The following is a 19,614-nucleotide window of genomic DNA, read 5'->3' as shown; positions in this document are numbered from 1 at the left end:
CCCCCCTCCCCCCTCTCCTCCTCCCCCCTCTCCCCCTCCCCCCTCCCCCCCCTCTCCCCTCCCCCCACAGACATCTCACCAGGAAGGGAGCGAGGCTCTCCAGGCGCAGCAGGAAGTCCTCCCAGGCCATCTCCCCGCGGATGTACCCTGCGTTCAGCGCCCGGAACAGCTGCTCCTCCGTCAGAGGGTGCCAGCGAGGCCAGGACCAGGTTGAGCACGGGCAGAGCTCGCTCCAAGTCCTGCGCCCCGGGAAGCTGGCGTGCACAGCAGCAGGAACACCTCCGCCAGCGACACGGGCACCACCATGTAGTTTCCCCCCCTGATGACCAGGTGAGCGTGGTGGAAGAGGTCAAGGGTGCAGCGCAGGTACAGCATGCTGCCCTGGCTGCGCGTGGCCAGGTGGCTGCTGAACTTGCTGAGGAGGAGTGGGTCGGGGGCGGAGCCACTAGGCGCCGTCACATTGGCGGCGACCTCAGGGCTGGCGCTGACACGGAGCTGGATGTAGTCACCGAGGTCGGCGCCGATCTCACTGCTGTCTGAGAAGTCATCCAGGGAGATCCTGGGGAAGGGAAGGGGGGAGGCTAGCTCCTGGGGGGGAGAGGAAGGGGAAAGAGGAGAGGGAGAGGAGGAGAGGAAGGGGAAAGAGGAGAGGGAGAGAGGAGAGGGAGGGAGAGGAGGAGAGGGAGGGAGGGAGAGGGGGAGGAGGAGGGAGGAGAAGAGGGGGGGAGGAGGAGAGGGAGGGGGAGGAGGAGAGGGAGGGAGGGAGGGAGAGGGGGAGGAGGAGGGAGGAGAAGAGGGGGGGAGGAGAGGGAGGGAGGAGAGAGAGAGAGAATGGGGAGGAGAGGGAGGGAGAGGAGGAGAGGGAGGGAGGGAGAGGGGGGGAGAAAAGAGACCGGAAAAACAGAAATATATAAAAACATAAATCTAAATAAACCACTGGCCCTCAGACCAGGAAGTCTCCCTCCATGCTACACAGGAAGTAAAAGCCCTGACTGGGGGAAGTGATTGGTGGAGCAGGAGAGGACCAGAGCTGGGTGTGATGACTCGTCAGAGCTACTGTACAGTGACTCTCCTCTGAGATCATCACTTCCACAGACGAACGCAGGATGACACATTTGGGCTGAGAGAAGCGTGTTCCAGTGAGTGGGATGATGTGGAAACCAAGCTACAGGAGTTAGTTTGGCTTGTTGAGCACGATGATTTTTACAATAAATCTTTATATCATGTTTATGTTATCATGTCCTCAAAGTAACAAATGACAAATCCTGGTAGGCTGGTTGCAGACAGACAGGCAGACACACAGACAGGCAGACAGGCAGGCAGACAGGCAGACACACAGGCAGACAGACAGGCAGACAGACAGACAGGCAGACAGGCAGACAGACACACAGGCAGACAGACAGGCAGACAGACAGACAGGCAGACAGACAGACAGACAGGCAGACAGGCAGACAGACAGACAGACAGACAGGCAGACAGACAGACAGGCAGACAGGCAGACAGACAGGCAGGCAGGCAGGCAGCAGCAGCAGTGTGGGAGTGCTGGCGGAGAGGGGCTGATACGCTGAGTGGTGGTGGACCTCCATGAGGAAAAGACAACATGCTGATGTCCTAACAGGCCTGGACTCCCGCCCAGATCTCTGTCATCTGGACTGTTTCTGAGTGTCAGCAGAGATAATATGGGTGACAAGCGACAAGAAAAAGAGAGGAAGTCAAGAATTTGGATTTCTCCAAATATCTGATCACAATCCTCTTTGTGTGGAGAACTGAGATATGGCCTCTGTTTAACATTTTACATTAGAAGAAGAATATATTATAACATATAACTTTTTGAACAGCCCCTTCCCCACACACACACACACACTCTCTCTCGTGCAGCTGTGGTGTGTGCTGGGTTCCGTACCAGGTGTCCGGTCCTGACGGTGACAACCAGCTTGAGCCAGGACGGGAGCTTTGGGAGGATCTTGGTGAGGAAGGAGGAGATGGTGTCGCCGTAGTCCGGCTTGTGGAACTCTGCCTCGTTCAGCCCGTCCACCAACACAACCAAGTCCTCTTCTGGAAGTGTCCTCGCTGCTCAGGGGTGGAGGGGTGAGAAGAACAGAGTCTGAACTGTAAACAACCCTTATAATGCCTCAAAATAATCCTGCTTAAATTTTGAGGTGATTCAGTTTACATTGGTATACGATTTGACCCCTTTTAAGCAAGACAGTTACGAAAAGCTGCAGGATTAAAAAGCACCGTGGGAAACCTTTCACAGTCACACACTGCAACACCCAGGTCTGCTGTGGTACCTAACTAGCGTTGGCTACCAAACACAGATCGGTCTGAACTACTTTTCCCCCATCATCCTCTAGAACACTTTGTGTCTGATGAGGGACTTCACAGCAGGTTCCTCCTGGGAGAACACTGGCTTCTCTTCCAGGATGTGGATGAGGACAACCGCTACCCCTGACAGGACCTGAGATGAGGGGGTTGAGGCGTATCGCGCCCCACTCCCCCTCCCCCACCTCCTTCCCCAGGCTGAATACGAGCCGTTCTGCCCCAGCACCTCCTCATCTCCTCTCTAACCCCCCGGAGGCGCAGAATGCGGGGGCTCAGGTGAGATGGAGGATGGCACTCGCGCCTCCTGACTAACAGACAGGGAATCTTTACTGTGACGAGCAGGAGCAGAAACCAAGCAGCCAATCCCGACCTTTTCCACTTTGCTGCTCCCTTGCATAGCTCAAATATTTTTGCGGCCGCCCAACACATCCTTTCACTAAATCTGCGCTGATCACACATGTTTCTCAACACCATGGGAGCAAAACAGTTCGCTTTCACAGCAAAAAAAAATTAAGCGAGACGACAAAGTGTTCATCAGCGCCACAGTAAGCACACATTGTAAACAGAGGTAACCTGTAACTACCACAGCCAGTTTAGAACTGCCGGTGAAGTTAGAAACGTGACTTTTAATAACCAGAACAGGTTGTTAACACTTAGCTGTTGCTCTCTTATTAACCCTATACTCAAGATTAATCAGCTTCTCAATTTTTTCCATCAACTGATAACAGGTCGCCCTCTCGGAGATCTCTCCCATTTCCAGATTTTTTGTAGAAACTGAGACATTATAGTACCCATAGGAAACACATATGACAGACCAATTATTTGTGTGAGTTAACATTAACGACTAGCAAGCAAGCAGACTTATAATGTTGCTAAAAATTGTTAGCAGGCCTAGCTAACGTTACTGCTCAAATCCTAGAAAGCTAGAGCTAGTCTGCAGGCTACTTTTACCGTGTGAGTTAGATATGCCTTACCTTCGTAATTGTCGATGTAGCTCGAAACGTAGCCTACAATTTGAACCCCTTTTCCCTTTTGCTTGAAGGGCAGCAACATAAACTCCTATGTACATCTTGATTGTCATTTTGGAATGACAGCCCAAACTCCTCGTAAAAACAGGCATTTTGTGTTTGAAAACTAAAGTAACCGTAGTGGATTGAAGTGGTCGTATAGTTAAGGCGAAAATGTCAGTTGGTCTTTCATCAATGTGCCAAGCGTAACTATAACTATTGGAGGGGATGCTTTTCTCTCATGTACGCTGACATTATCTCTATTATATCTACTGATGTAGATCATGTACGCTGACAATATCTCTATTATATCTACTGATGTAGATCATGTACGCTGACAATATCTCTATTATATCTACTATGAAGATTTTCTATTTCTCCCCTATAAGAGTTCTGTATGTTTTCTTGTCAATAATAAAAAATAAAGTTACTATTGCCGCTTTGGTCATGATGAATCAAAGGCAACATTTCTTTGAAATTAGTAAATGAGTAAGAATTTTTATAATAATTTACCAACAGTATATATAAATATTTTTATGTTTATTCATTTTTCATACTTTAGTTCTCACTGGTTTGTCGGCCCACCTGTCTTACCCTGGCAGAAAGTGTGCACCCAGCGAGGTGGTGGTCAGGTGAGCTACCTTGTCGAAGGCTGGTGAGGGGCTCTAGCACGCCCCTCCTGAAGGCACTGAGGGGGTCCTGGACGCAGGAGCGCAGACTGAGCGCGCTCTGCAGCGGGGGCTCTCTCACCAGCAGCTCCCTGTAGGGCGCCAGCTGAGGGCATCTGGCCAGCAGGGCGGCGACGCTGTGCACAAACTCAGGCACCAGGCAGGTGTAGGTGTTGTCTGCCTGGCAGAAGTGATACGCCACCACCTGGAGGGTGTGACAAGGGGGAGGGGGAGAGAGACAAAGAGAGACAGTAAGAGGCAGAGGGACAGAGAGAGACAGAGGCAAATGAGAGAGGGACAGAATGAGAGAGAGGAAGAGAGGGGAGAGAGAGGAAGAGAAGCAGAGAGAGGGAGAGAGAGGGAGAAAGAGAGCACAAGAGAAGACAAAGTACACAGTTGAGGCGCGTGGGGAGCTTGGTGTTGTACCCTCCCAGATGTGATGAGTCACTCATCAGTCACCTCAGAGAACCTTCCAAGAGCCCTGTTGACACACACACGACTGAGACTCCGGAAATCAGTGTCAGAATGGCAGACGGTTAATCTAACGGGCGTGAAGAAGAGACACTTGACGGACAGGACTAAACGACGAGGCGGAGAAGGCAAACACAACTCAAGGTCTCTGGGAGAGAGGCCAGGGAGAACGAGAGTTGACTTGAGACTTTCCAGCTTCACGTCGTGTCTGATCCTCCAGCATCATCTCTACGGAGAACAGAAAACCATAAAAACATCCCTAAAAACGTCTCTGGTTTTATGTTTTTTGAATCAGGCAAGTTGATGGATTCGTTTCAAAGGCGACCTCTTCTGTTTCAGACAATTTATCTGTTTTAGATTGACCTGCCCAGTGGAGATCACCAGCACCAATACCCTGAGCCCACCAGTGTTGCCGTGGAAACATTTATTCAGGTCAAGACTCGATTTCATGTGTGAGCCTTGAGGATCAGGAAGTAAACATCAGCCACTCAGGGAAGAGCGACAGCTGCCAGTAAGGTGCTGTTATAGACCTCACACTCCGTTAGGTTCAACAACAACCCGGGTGTTTTATATCAAGGTTGAGATAACCACGATTTCATGGGACCTGCGTTGCCTATAGCAACTGAACCGTGAAATAACCAAAAGCTAAACGATAGCCTGCCATCGCTCCTTAAAACTAATTAAACATGCAATTTACCAACTTATCGCATGATTAGAAAATGTCTGGAATGTAGCTCAAGTCGACAACCAACTACATTCACAGATCCAGGATCACTGTCACAGGCGTCATGGCAACGCGTGTCTGGGTTGCTCCTTGCCTCTTTAAACCCGCACCGGGATTCGAACCGGGATCCTCTGACTGGGTCCGCACACCTCTCAAACAGCTCTATCAAGCTACGCCACTGACCAGCTAGCACACCTCTCAAACAGCTCTATCAAGCTACGCCACTGACCAGCTAGCACACCTCTCAAACAGCTCTATCAAGCTACGCCACTGACCAGCTAGCTGGTCACAAGCGCGTGGACGTTATTTATGCTGAGGAGCGAGTTATACTTGGTCAGACAAAAATAAAAACTTTTCTGTAAAAATTTAGAAAATGTGATTTACTAAGGAAGACATCCAGACTGCTTGCTACAGACAAAGATTACAAATCAGGCACCCACGCACACACACTGTACTCAAATCCTTTCTACACCACTGTAAGAAATCAATCATTATATGAACCTAAATAGAAACATAGAAGTAAATGCACACCAAAGCCCAGAGGTCATCTGAGATTCAAGAGACATTCATTAGTATTCACCACACAGAGGCATGGTGTGAGTGTGGTGTGTGTTCCTGTGTGTGTTCCTGTGTGTGTGTGAAGACCAACAGGGTACTGTACCTTGGCAGCCAGGCGTTTGACAGCCTCCTCTCTGTGTCTGTCTGTCTCAGGAGATCCAGGGCAGGGTGGGGGGGGGGCTGGGGGGGGCTGGGGGTCTGTGGCGGGAGGGCTGGGGGGAGGGGGCTGCTTGGACCCCCCTCTGCCTCCCTGTCCCCACCTACAGACAACAAGACACTGTTTACAGCCCTGCCGATGGCAGGCAACTGTTGTGTTGTTCACAGTGCTTTTACTAACAGTCCTGTCAGCGCTACAACGCTCCTTTAATTGAACTAGGGAACCAAGGAGAGCTGCACTCAGTGTAGTGACAGGTTCACCTCTGCCGGGGCTCCGAGGGTTGCCGTGGCAGCTCAGGGTCACCAGGCGCCAGATGGCCGCTGTTTTGCCGAAACCTACGTTGCCATGACAACGGCCCCGCCCCCCTCGCCGGCCTCGCTCTTCCCCAAGACCTCCTCCAGCCGCAGGAACAGCCAATCACGGCCCACGAAGGGGGAGTCAGCGGCCAGGCCGGGAACCTCGAACAGAGAGGCTTCAGCATGATGTCTGGGGGTCGGAACAGGGCCAACCTCCCTGAGGAGAGAGAGAGAGGTAAGTTCCCTGAGGAGAGAGAGAGAGAGGTAAACTCTGAGGAGAGAGAGAGGTAAACTCCTTGAGGAGAGAGAGGTAAACTCCTTGAGGAGAGAGAGGTAAACTCCCCGAGAGAGAGAGAGAGAGAGAGAGAGAGAGAGAGAGGTAAACTTTCTGAGGAGAGAGAGAGGTAAAGAGAGAGAGGTAAACTTTCTGAGGAGAGAGGTAAACTCCTTGAGGAGAGAGAGAGAGGAAAACTCCCTGAGGAGAGAGAGAGAGGTAAACTCCCTGAGGAGAGAGAGAGAGGTAAACTCCCTGAGGAGAGAGAGAGAGAGGTAAACTCCTTGAGGAGAGAGAGAGAGCTTGATAAAGTGAGTAAGTTCAGTGGCACTGTCAGTATGAATACAAGCTGAAAGCTTTGGGACGCTACCATCTCGTCCTAAACCTGACAGAGCGATCTGTTCCTGGAGCTGCTACCTTTAGAGTCGTGTGCTCCAGGGCTGGGCCGGGGGCAGCGCACCGAAGATCTCTGAGACACGCTCCTCTGATCGGGCAGGCACACCAGCTCCTCCAGCCTGGTGCAACTGGTCGCTGGGGAGGAGGAGATAGAGGGAGAGAGAAAGAGAGATGAGAGAGAGAGAGAGAGATTAGAGAGAGAGAGGGAGAGAGAAAGAGAGATGAGAGAGGGAAATAGAGGGACAGAGAGTGAGAGGGAGAGAGAAAGAGAGTTGAGAGAGAGAGAGAGAGAGAGAGAGAGAGAGAGAGAGAGAGAGAGAGAGAGAGGGAGATAGAGGGGAAGAGGGAGAGAGAAAGAGAGATGAGAGGTGGAATAAAGGAGGAAGACATGAACATGCCAAATCCCCTAGCCCTCTATGGCCAAGTAACCATGGTGATGAAACACTCTTCTCCATCAGATCAATCTAACAGTGTCAGTCCATTCTGTATCAAAATAACAGATATGTTCAACAAGTCTTTCCCGCAGGAAAGATCAAACGAGACTATCAACAGAAATGAAGGCATAATTAAATATAATAGAAATACAGCGTCCATATGCCCTGCTAGAAATATGATTTGGCAAAAGATAATTTCACGTATACTGTATCCGTGGATATGACAAATTAAGTATTCAGAACATGAAAACAAAATTACACCCTCCAGTCTGTAAACACCCAGATGCATCCCCACAGTGAGCCGACCAGGAACTTGATTGCTTCCACAAACTGCTTCCACCATGATAATCTCAGTAAACGATATACGTCCCTAACCAGAAGTTAGCAACCTCCACAGTCACCCTCACATGAATCTGCTCTGGACAAACATGCACACACACACCAACACACACACACACACATATTAAAAGAGAAAACGTTCATGCACAAGAGAGAACCCTGACGGATGGAAGAGAGAGAGAGAGAGCAAGAGAGAGAGAGAGCAAGAGAGAGAGGGGGCAAGAGAGAGAGGGGTTAAGAGAGAGACAATGAATAGAAACAGCCTTCAGAAGAAAGAGAGAGGAGAAAGAGAGAGGAGAAAGAGAGAGCAAACAAGACAACAAGTGAGGGTTTGGACTCCCCTTTTGTTTGACAGGAGAAGAGGGGAGGTGAGAGATACAGAGAGAAGGGGGGAGAGGAGAGAGATGGGGAGAGAGGGACAGAGAGAGAGAAAGAGAGAGGGAGAGAGAGGGAGATGAGAGGGAGGGGGTGAGAGGGAGAGAGAGAGAGGGGTGAGAGAGAGGGAGAGAGGGGGGATGAGAGGGAGAGAGAGAGAGAAGGAGAGAGGGAGAGAGTGAGAGAGAGAGAGAGAGGGTTGAGAGAGACAGAGGGGTGAAAAAAGGGTTGAGCTCATCAGAACATCAGTCATCTGAGAGCTGAAGGAAATGACTCTTTTCCTTTCCTCTATTCCAGAGGTGGCACACATACAGTTCCATCAACACAGACACAGTTCACCCTGACAAGCGAACACCTGAGAATACCTTGGCCGACTTCACAGCTGGAGTTCTGCAGGGCTGTCCTGCTGACGACATGTTCCAACACTTACCCACAGGTCACGTGACCCACAGGTCACGAATCAATAAGGTGGGACTTAAGTCATATTTTCACATGAATTAAATTTAATTTTAGTAAATTATCAAAAGAATAGTTCTCAATTAGATTATAGCCACCACCAGGAAGCAATTTGTCGGTGCGGTCTGAATGCGTTGAGTGATGCTTTAGTACGAGGTACAGTGTTTGAGTCAGGTGATACACTGTGCCTCTCAACATGATGTCCCCATGTCCTCAGTGACATTAACCTTTCTAGCAAATAGGTTTCATTTTGAGCTACATATTCTCTTTAGCAAAAAAGACAAATTGATTTCAATGCCAGTGTGGGACAACAGCCCTGGATAGAGTGTTACCCTTGAGAACTAGCAGGTCTTAAATGGCATCATCGCCACACACCACAACCCGACAGGCAGAAGAGAAACATGGAGATATTCTCTACTGTACACACCAGCTCTCCTCATCACACACAGCAGCTCTCAGAAGCAACACTATCCCAAAACACTCTCTCTCCCTCTCTCTTTCTCTCGCCTCTCCCCCTCCTCTCTCTCTCTCTGGTGGAGAAGCTCTGACTGGAAGTGTGAGGCATGAGGACGTATATTTAGTTGCTGTCATGATGAAAGCATCTCTGAGGCAGTCAGCCGTCTGAGCTGCTCCTCTGGGAAGACGCTCTCTCAGCTCCACAACAGGACACATCAAGGAAGGAAATAGAGGCTCTTGTTCCGTGTTTGAGTGGTGTGTGTGTGTGTTGTGGTGCTTGTGAATGTGTTGTGTGTGTGTGTGTGTGTGTGTTAGTGACTGTGTGTTGGGGTGTTTGTATGTGTGTGTGTCTCTAAGTGAGTGTGTGTTTTGTGTTTGTATGTGTGTGTGTGTGTGTGTGGGGGGGGTTTGGGAGTAGGGGAACAGATGTACGTTGACAACTAGAGGCTCTCTAACTACGTATCCTTCCACCAGGGTGGTGAGGAGACAGACGTATCCTTCCATGTCTTGTCACAGAGACCAGTGGGAACAGGAGCCTCATCACTCCCACATCATCCACATCACAGAGCCACATTCCATATCACTGGACTATATAACACTGTAGCTGACATGTTAGTGCTCACTGTGTCTGCTAGCAGAGATGTGGTTACTTTACACTGTGTCTGCTAGCAGAGATGTGGTTACTTTACACTGTGTCTGCTAGCAGAGAAGTGGTTACTTTACACTGTGTCTGCTAGCAGAGATGTGGTTACTTTACACTGTGTCTGCTAGCAGAGATGTGGTTACTTTACACTGTGTCTGCTAGCAGAGATGTGGTTACTTTACACTGTGTCTGCTAGCAGAGATGTGGTTACTTTACACTGTGTCTGCTAGCAGAGATGTGGTTACTTTACACTGTGTCTGCTAGCAGAGATGTGGTTACTTTACACTGTGTCTGCTAGCAGAGATGTGGTACTTTACACTGTGTCTGGCATCACCATCTCACCGGCCAGGGAGTTTGGGCGTGGCATCCCCGAGGAGGAGGGGCTGTGGGCGGGGCACTGTGGGCGGGGCCGGGTGGGGGAGGGGGTCCTGGGCGGGGCATCATGGCCGCTGGGGGGGCAAGGGGGCAGGGGGTCGTGGCTCCTATGGCAGCCATCTTTAGGAAGCTCCAGGCTGGAGGTGCTGCGACCATCCTGCTCTGAGGAGCTGGAGGCACCTGCTGGGACATGGGGAGGAGAGGGGGAGGAGAGGAGGAGGAGAGGGAGGGGGGAGGTGGAGAGGGAGGAGAGGAGGAGGAGAGGAGGAGGAGAGGAGGAGGAGAGGGGGGAGGTGGAGAGGGAGGTGGAGGAGAGGGAGATGGAGGAGGAGAGGGAGGGGGGAGGTGGAGGGGGAAGAGGTGGAAGAAGTGGGAAGGACAGGAGGAGGTGGAGGAGGAGGAGGAGGAGGAGGAGGAGGAGGAGGAGGAGGAGGAGGAGGAGGAGGAGGAGGAGGAGGAGGAGGAGGAGGAGAGATGAACGAGGTCATAAGCCCCCTCAACACTAACAGCACCAAACACTAGCACACAGACCAAGCTAAACGATAACCTGAGTTACAAAAGCATAGTCACAGATACTTCCTAAATAAACAAACATATAAATATGAGTGTTTGTGTTTGGCTGAGGCTGCAGCACTGTGTACCCTGTCCCATCAGAGGAGTGACAGCTGAACATATAGATCAAGCGGTTAGGGTGTGCAGGGTGACCCATGACCCTGTCGTATTTACCTATAAATACAGCTCTATTTCAGGGACAAAAGCTTGTCCTATTTTAGAGAGTTCTACCCATATGAAACAAAGACAGCAGTGTCCCAATTTAGTCAGGAGGGAGTAGAGGCTGGAGGCAGAAGAGGCACAGGGATGAAAGAGAGAGAGAGAGCAGGGGGGAGAGAGAGAGGGAAAGAGAGAGAGAGAGCGAGGGGGAGAGAGAAGGAAAGAGAGAGAGAGAGTGGCGGGGAGAGAGAGAGGGAAAGAGAGAGAGAGAGCGAGGGGGAGAGAGAAGGAAAGAGAGAGAGAGAGAGTGGGGGGGAGAGAGAGAGGGAAAGAGAGAAAGAGAGAGAGACTTGGCTGGGTACAGGGTACAACTTCTGACTACCACCTGAAAGGCATCAGAGAGCTGTTCTCAGAACAGACATGTTCTGGTGCTGCAGCATCATCCATGGTCTGAACACGGAACTGGAAGCCAGGCTCACCTCTGGTCCCGCTAGCCTGGCTGTGCAGCGTGGAGCTGGGGCTGGGGCCGGGGCCGGGGGGGGTCCCACAGGGGCTGGAGGGAGAGGGGGGCAGAGGGGCCCCCCCAGCACCGAGGGTGGGGCCGGGGCTGTCTGAGCAGGGAGATGGGGTGCTGCAGGTCAGTGTGGAGCTGGGGCTCAGATCCTGGGGGGGGGGGGGGTAAAAGGGGGGAGGGAGGGAGGGATGGAAGAGGGGTGACAGGAGAGAGAGAGTGAGTAGATTTGTATTTAGCTCTCCTCTTTCTTGGCCTCCTTTCCTGGTGTACCCACACGCCTGGGCTGTATGTAGGTCAAGGTGTGTGTGCGTGTGTGTGTGCGTACGCGTGAATCAATACCCCCTGCCCACCCTATCACTCAGCAGACACTCATATCACCCCTCCACACACACACACACACACACACACCTCCCACACCCATCCATCGTCATCATCTCAAACACCGACCACGTCACAGCCCTCCCCTCGTCCAGCCTGCTCACAGACAGGGATGTTTCTGATCAACCAGGGATAGGAGAGCAGCTGAATCAGATGAGGGCAGTTCCCATCTTGCCCCACTCTCATCTATCTCAGCCAGGACAGGACACATTGCTCACAGCAGAAACACTGTGGCAGCAAGGCAGGCTGGATGTGGAGCTCCTGGGGGGCGGAGGATGTTGAGAAAGTGGGCCATGCTAGGAGGCGGAGAGGAGGCTGGAGGAGAGGAGGCTGGAGGAGCAGAGGAGGCTGGAGGAGGAGAGGAGGCTGGAGGAGGAGAGGAGGCTGGAGGGGGAGAGGAGGCTGGAGGGGGGAGAGGAGGCTGGAGGAGGAGAGGAGGCTGGAGGGGGAGAGGAGGCTGGAGGGGGAGAGGAGGCTGGAGGGGGAGAGGAGGCTGGAGGAGGAGAGGAGGCTGGAGGGGGAGAGGAGGCTGGAGGGGGAGAGGAGGCTGGAGGGGGAGAGGAGGCTGGAGGGGGAGAGGAGGCTGGAGGGGGAGAGGAGGCTGGAGGAGGAGAGGAGGCTGGAGGGGGAGAGGAGGCTGGAGGGGGAGAGGAGGCTGGAGGGGGAGAGGAGGCTGGAGGGGGAGAGGAGGCTGGAGGGGGAGAGGAGGCTGGAGGGGGAGAGGAGGCTGTTTACCTTCAAATCTACAGTCTGTCTTGTCTCTGCGACCCAGAGCGGCACCAAAGCTGGCTTTAACAGGTGTGGGTCTCAAACACATACAGTGTAGGACTGGTGATAAATAAGGCTATTAGAGAACGAGCGTCTCAGAGTAGAATAGATTGTTTGCTCCTTTATCAATCGGAATTGACCCCAGAGAAATACATCCATATCCATCCCATCTGACACAACCTCAACAGCACATCCCACTCCTCAGCGACACGCACGACAACCCCCTCCTCTACACACACCAGCCTCCCTCTCTCCCTCCCTCCCTCCCTCCCCCCTGTCTGTGCCTCACCTTGTCCCTGCGGTCTTCCATGGGGCGTCTGGCTGAGGCAGGGTTCCCTTCTCCCAGCAGGAAGCCCAGCCTGGTCATCAGTTCCTGGGTAGAGACGGAGCAGCAGAGCTGGGGCTCCGCATGGAGGTCTGGAACACAGACAGGAGGACAGATGGACGGTTTGAATCAGCCTTAACCGGCTCAGTTGAGCCTCAGCTTGGCTCAGAGCGGCGTGGGGAGGAGCGGGAAAGAGAGCAGTCCTGCTGCTCTGCTGCTCTGCCTCCACAGGTCAGTGTAGTCCTGACTGGCCTCATTAGGGATGCAGCCAGTGGCTTCTCAGTCCCGGGCTGTGCGAGGCGGATCTGTGGGTGTGCACGCTAGCTCGTCAATAGGTGCCTCCCAGTGTGAGTCGTGTGTGTGTGTGTGTGGAGACAGGCTGTGAATGTCGATGAGCTCAGCCCTGGCCCTCCAGTAGGAGAGGGAGAAACCTCTACTCTGCTCTGCTCTACTCTGCTCAACTCTACTCTGTTCTGTTCTGTTCTGCTCTGTTCTGTTCTGCTCTACTCTACTCTGCTATGCTCTACTCTACTCTACTCTACTCTGCTCTACTGTTCTGCTCTGCTGTTCTGCTCTGCTGTTCTGCTCTACTCTGCTCTACTCTGCTCTACTCTACTTTGCTCTACTCTACTTTGCTCTACTTTACTCTACTCTACTGTTCTGCTCTGCTCTACTCTGCTGTACTCTACTCTACTCTGCTCTGCTCTATTCTGCTCTGCCTCTACTGGTCCGCTCTGCCTGTCTCCAGAACCATCCCTCCAGAGCATCATATGTGTCTGCTCTGGCTGTAGCTGCTCTGTAGAGCTAGCGACGCTGAGGACCAGGAGGAGGAACATTCCAGGAGGTGTAGGAATGAGACTTCTGTTTCATCACCTCTCTAGGAGCACCCATGTCGTTTATTTTCTCTTCAACAAGCTCTCTCTCTCCCCCCCTCTCTCTCTCCCTCCCTCCCTTCCCCTCTCTCTCTCCCCCTCCCTCCCCCCTCTCTCTCTCTCTCCCTCCCCCCCCCTCTCTCTCTCTCCCTCCCCTCTCTCTCTATGTCTCTCCCCCTCTCTCTCTCTTCTGTGGGTGTTCAGGCTCTTACTGATCCTAAAGAAATGCAGGTTTTTGTACGTGAGGTAAATTACTTAGTCCAAAGTAAAGACGAGGCCTGGATAGATGACTCTGTGGTATTAGACTCTCCCTTCAATAGTGAATCATACAGTCATCCATTACTAGTGATTAATTGTTAGTGGAATAGAAAAGCAAATGCTAAGCATTGCCAAGTAACAGTGGTTTTGAAAAGCAAACCTATTCATCATAGGCCTATATGCAGTTAGCAAATTATAGCCCTTACAAGGTTGATTTCTCTTTTTAAGGAGAACAGCAGATGAAGACGTCACAGCAGATGAAGCAGGAAGGAGGAGGAGCCTCGTGACACTCAGAGCGCCTGGTCTCCGAGAGAGGAGGAGCCTTGTGACACTCAGAGCGCCTGGTCTCCAAGGGAGGAGGAGCCTCGTGACACTCAGAGCGCCTGGGCCCAGAGAGAGGAGGAGCCTCGTGACACTCAGAGCGCCTGGCGCCGGTCATTTGACCAGGGGTGAAGAAATAACACCTCCTTTCATGACTTTACCTGGATCCTGATACCTGGATCCTGATACCTGGATCCTGATACCTGGATCCAGTATGAGCATTTTATCACTGTGTGTCCATACATTTACTAAATCACACTGGGAAGATCAGTTTGAAGCTATTACTCTCCTGTTAACTGCCAGCTTCTCGTCGGCCATGTCTTCTCCTGGCTGCACACGCATTAGGAGCGTGGCAGTAAAACAGGTGCTGATCAGCAACACTGTGTTTGTAAACACAGCGGCCCCGCAGAGGAGCGCCTGGTGGGCTGACACGGGCACAGCTTCAGAGTCTGTCTCCGTGCCGTGAAGGAAACTCTGGGGGTGACCATGAGCACCATCATGCCGTTGCCGTTGGTTACGGGAAGCAGAGAGGAGCCGCTAGGCAACCGGTAGGACAGGATGCTCAAGAGTGATAGACAGGCACACAGACAGGCACACAGACAGACAGACAGGCAGGCAGACAGGCACACAGACAGGCACACAGAAAGGCAGACAGACAGACAGACAGACAGACAGACAGGCAGACAGACAGGCAGACACAGACAGACAGACACTCCCTCAGGGATAACTAAGTCCAGTCACAAAAGCAGCTGGACAGACTTGGTGTGGATTGATGTCGTGCCCTGAACATCCACGACTGAGAAACACACAGAGTCAAAGGGGATACACTGCCGAGCCCCACACAGGAGAAACACTGGAGAAACACTCATACGCATGTGATACGCAAACACACGAATCGCTAAATAATATCTCACACACATGCACTGAAAAACAATAGAGAAGCTAAATACCAGATCATTTTATTGTCCTTCTGGAATCTTTACTTCACATCACTCCCTTCTTCTCTTTCTCTCCCTCTCTCTGTCTCTCTCCATTCATACCATCTCTGACAAATGAGCAAACACTGCAAACCCCCCCCCCACACACACACACACACACTCACCTTTGTAGCACGCCTTGTCGTGGTTTCCAGCGTAGACGATGGCTTCACCAGGAAAGCAGAAGCCCTCCTCGTAGTCCTCTCTCCTGATCAGCCCTCCACTCCGGAAAACACAGAACGAGGGAGGGAGGGGAGAGCAAGACGGGGAGAGAGAGAGGAAGAGAGAGAGAGGAATAGACAGAGAGAGGAGGGGTGAGGCGAAAGAAAGAGAGAGGGAGAGCGAGAGAGAGAGAGAGAGAGAGAGAGAGAGAGAGAGAGAGAGAGAGAGAGAGAGAGAGAGAGAGAGAGAGAGAGAGAGAGAGAGAGAGAGAGGAGGGGGAGAGAGAGGAGGGGGAGAGAGAGAGGAGGGGGAGAGAGAGGAGGGGGATAGGAGAGAGAAAGAAAGATAGAGGAATAGAAAGAGAGACAAAGACCGAGAGAGGAGAGAAAGAAATTAATCTCTTCCAGATGGGATTTGCGGTGGGGAATTTGAATTTTCTCCCACAAGTTGGCCAGAGCCCTGATACATTAAACACAACAGACTAAATATGCTGGTCTCCCTGGTCCCAATACCAGGGAGACCAGTAGTCTCTCTCTCCCTGGTCCCAGTACCAGGGAGAGAGGGAACAAAAGAGAGGGATGAAGGTGGAGAGTAAAAGAAAAGAGAAAACGTGGGATGCATTTAATGTGCAGACAGTACGTCCATCTTTGGTCAGGCACTGTGTCTTAGACTGCTTTAGGCGCTGTTTACATTTGACATCCTTGTCCTGAAAGCAGTAAACTTGTCCCACCTTCATGTTCACGTGTGGAGGAACGCACAACTGTGGCCCACACTGACACCTGGTGGTCAGAGGCTAGAATGGCAGGGAACAGGAAGGATTGGTGACATTTACACTGTCGTCATTTAGCAAATTTGATGTGAGAGAGAGCGAAGGAATGAGGGATAGTGATCATTATTCTTTGTGGAAATGCCTCCCATCTTTGAGAACATATTAAAAACTGTCAGTTTGTCCAGAGCAGGAGTCTCCCTGAGGTCCCAGAAGAGCTAGCCTCGAGGTTCACCCCAACACTAACCCAGCACAGCAGTTTGCTAGAGTGGGTCTACTGTACACAACCTTTCTCGAAGCTCCATCACTTACACCCCTGTCCTTAAACCAGCGTTTCTCCACCCCAGTCCTCGGGGGCCCCCTGTCCTGCATGTTCTAGATGTTTCCCTGTCCTGCATGTTCTAGATGTTTCCCTGCTCCAACACCAACTGATTCTAATGAATGGGTCGTTATGAAGCTCAGGAGAAGCATGGTAACGAACATTCATTCACCACCTGCGACTGAATTCCATCCACCACCACGACTTCTTCACCGAGGGAGACCACTCCAACTTCCCTTCTTGTAGCATGGACTTCCTGTTGCTAAACCTCAGTAATTTCTAACTTCAGTCATCAACCACATGGGGAGTTCTTGATTAGAATAATAATTCTAAAGCGATAAACACTTGAGGAAAATGGGAACATTTCCACGCCCAAACTCTTCTGGTGACACAACAACAGACTCACAGAATATTCTGCGAGCGTTTAAAGAGACAGAGAGTGAGAACAGGGCGATGTTTGTCATCCCTGGGCAGGCACAGAGGAGCGTCTGTTGTGATTTACCTGGAGACTGCATGTAGGACTGTGAGGGCGCCATGCAGGAGGGGCGGGGGAGGAGAGGGGAGGAGGGCAGAGACATGGACACGCCCTTGGCCAGTCTCAGTCTCCGGCTGGGGGTTCGAGAGCAGCGGGGCTCCTGGTGGTGCGATCCCTCCCCAGCATCTCTGCGATGCCCACTCTGGTGCCTGTCGGAGGCTTGGGGGAGGAGAGATGTCTTGAGTTAGCAGGCACTTTCATCCACACAGTTTATTGACTCTAACAGCCTTTCGGCTGTCAGAGTCAATAAACGGCAACGTCTCTACTACAATGGTGGCAGGAGGCAAACACCTGAGATACACAGTGAAGACTGGCCATGGGCAGAGTCAGGGATTCAAGACAAAGGGCATGTTTGAGGAAGTTTAAAAGCACTTCAAGATGTCGCTGACGTGTTGCTACTTTGCACTGCGAGAAAAAATTATTATAATAATGTTAGAACTATGCACCTCTAACCTTGATCTTCTGTATTTCAATGTGCTCTGTTGGTCGCTTTGGAAGAAAGCGTGTTTAACATATAAATGTCAGAGCACTTCTTTACTTCCGTAGGTCTCCCCTCTGTTAGAAAGCTTAGTGGAACGTCCAGACCTTACTGAACATGGGTACAAATAGACACGCTGTGACGACAGTATCTGGCTTTAGGGGGGAGAAACTTTCCACAGGCCCTTTCAGCTGCCCCCGGGCCTCTGCCCTTCTGGGAAACATATGCTGCTCATCATGTTGCTGCTAGCACTTCCCAGGTCTCTACGCTAGAACAGCTCTGTGGTGTATACGCATTAAAACACGGTGTCTTAACTCTGCTGAGAAGCCTACTGACACAAGCACAGGAAAAAATATATTGAAAATGTTTGCAAAACGGTGCAAATGGTATAAATTATGCATGGCCCCTGTTCCACGAACATTCAGTTCTTTCTCTATCAAACCTTGTTAGAGGTAATTCTCATTTTTCCTCATTACACGACCAACAGTTCTGTTACAGGCCCATTTGACTGTGTTTTAGCAGTATTTCTCTGACACAATTCTCTTCTTCCTCCTTGCCAGCAAGAGCAGAACAGCTAAATATTTGATGAGCAACATGTTCATTTATCTATCTTGCGTCCAGATTTCTCCCCAGCTTCTGAAATCGACAATAACGCTGTTATCTATATTCAACGTTTCCCTCAAGTGTTATTAAAAGCCTTCAAGGAAACTGATGTTATATATAAGTAATAGAAAGACCCTCTGAAGAAATAGCCTGTGTAGAACCCTGTGGTTCCCAGTAGAACCCTAAGGTTCTACTGGGAACCTGAAGTGTTTTGTACCTTAAATGTTTTATTTGAATGAAAGTGTTTTATAGCTTGTAGTACCTTAGAGAAATTAAATTACAATGCAGTTCTCACATTTGTGTTTGCTTCAAATAAAAATGCTGGAGTCAGATGCGTCAACTACTGTTGCAATGCAGCCCTTCTGTTTACTAATTCTCCTCATCAACTAGTGATGCTTCTGGTCAGTATCACTAGATATTAGATAACGCTGTCGTTTGCTTTTTGATGTACATGTGTTCCAATGTAAATGTAAGCACATTTGCCATATATACACGTGCATTATTTATTAGAATGGTAATTAAGGTTGATCTTATCACATGCCAGTACAAACATAGTTCAATAAAATTAGATGTAGATCTTACCAACCCTGAAAAGTTATGAATTTCAACGCAGTTTTAATGGGTCACGCTGTTTGTCGGAACTTCGCCTGACACACTTAACGAGTGATTGAAGCCCTGGAACATGCGCTCGCTCGTGAACTGGGCTAATTGAAACGGTTCTAAAGCACCGAGGGAAAGATTCAGCCACGCGCTGCATTCTATTAAGGACAAGTCCTACAAATGTGCAGGATCCATTTCAACACTGGGATGAGAATACATAACATTTACTAAAACGTTCTTTTTTTTCTTTTTTACTTTGGATCATCTGAATTTGGACAATCGTAACCTATTTTCTGCGACTATTTCTTTGTCGCTCATTGTGTTAAGTTACGCAGTAGCGTGATGGTGAAGTCACCTGGATCTCTCGTGCTCCTGTTCCCCTCTCCGTCTCGGTTCTTTCCAAATACAGCTTTGAACATTTTCAGAATGTGAGGGATTCTCTGATGGAAGTTTTCTAAAGAAAAAATATATAATTTAATAAAAGCAATTATTTACACCAGTTATTGTTCAACTACACAGTCAGATTGCTGCTACGTGTGGATACTGCGGGGATATCGTTTTTTAGGCTACATGACAGAAATTCAATTAAGTAGCTTAGAATAGGATGTTTTCAAACGAGATTCAACGTAGGCTATCTCACACTAATCTTTCAGTATAAAGCGTCTCATAATGTTATTGTTGATGAATAACAATAGTGCAGATCTTCCATTTCCCATTTTCGTAATCAAATAAGTACATTCCAATGATGAGTATGAAAACAAATCGATAACCCCCTACCTGTTAGAGGCAGAGTGTGACGTTCGATCTTCCAAGAAAGTACATGGCGCGAAAGGCACGCGCTCCTGGTCCTGTGTTCGGTGGATGAATGGAAGCGCGAGAGCGTGATCCGTGCTTGGAATCAGAACTTGAATAATGTGTCGTCGCGGATCGGTACAGCCTACGTTTATATTGACGCCTGTCCCCAAGGAGAATTACACAATGAAAACCTCAGATGATGCTACCGAGTTTCAGACATAAATTTAACGACAGATGGCTTTTTTTTTTTTTTACTTTTATACAATTTATTTAGTCGACAT

At 50.4% G+C, this 19,614-nt stretch overlaps 1 protein-coding gene across 1 annotated transcript in view; it reads right to left on the bottom strand.

Annotated features, from left to right (window-relative positions):
* The window catches only part of LOC136966425 (protein TANC1-like), a 35,343-nt gene extending 17,889 nt beyond the window's left edge, over nucleotides 1-17,454 (bottom strand). Inside the window, 18 exon segments of the mRNA XM_067260931.1 lie at nucleotides 80-190; nucleotides 192-258; nucleotides 260-588; nucleotides 1,904-2,070; nucleotides 3,971-4,202; nucleotides 5,854-5,930; nucleotides 6,105-6,254; nucleotides 6,257-6,376; nucleotides 6,379-6,420; nucleotides 6,895-7,008; nucleotides 9,919-10,131; nucleotides 11,142-11,325; nucleotides 12,612-12,739; nucleotides 14,529-14,659; nucleotides 14,840-14,894; nucleotides 15,201-15,293; nucleotides 16,825-17,016; nucleotides 17,448-17,454. Of these exon segments, the coding sequence (XP_067117032.1) occupies nucleotides 80-190; nucleotides 192-258; nucleotides 260-588; nucleotides 1,904-2,070; nucleotides 3,971-4,202; nucleotides 5,854-5,930; nucleotides 6,105-6,254; nucleotides 6,257-6,376; nucleotides 6,379-6,420; nucleotides 6,895-7,008; nucleotides 9,919-10,131; nucleotides 11,142-11,325; nucleotides 12,612-12,739; nucleotides 14,529-14,659; nucleotides 14,840-14,894; nucleotides 15,201-15,293; nucleotides 16,825-17,016; nucleotides 17,448-17,454 (2,412 nt within the window).
* Between the last annotated feature and the right edge of the window lie 2,160 nt (nucleotides 17,455-19,614).

Source organism: Osmerus mordax, chromosome 22 (genome assembly GCF_038355195.1).
Source record: "Osmerus mordax isolate fOsmMor3 chromosome 22, fOsmMor3.pri, whole genome shotgun sequence".
Classification (NCBI taxonomy): domain Eukaryota; kingdom Metazoa; phylum Chordata; class Actinopteri; order Osmeriformes; family Osmeridae; genus Osmerus; species Osmerus mordax.
This window is presented reverse-complemented; position numbering and strand designations above follow the sequence as displayed.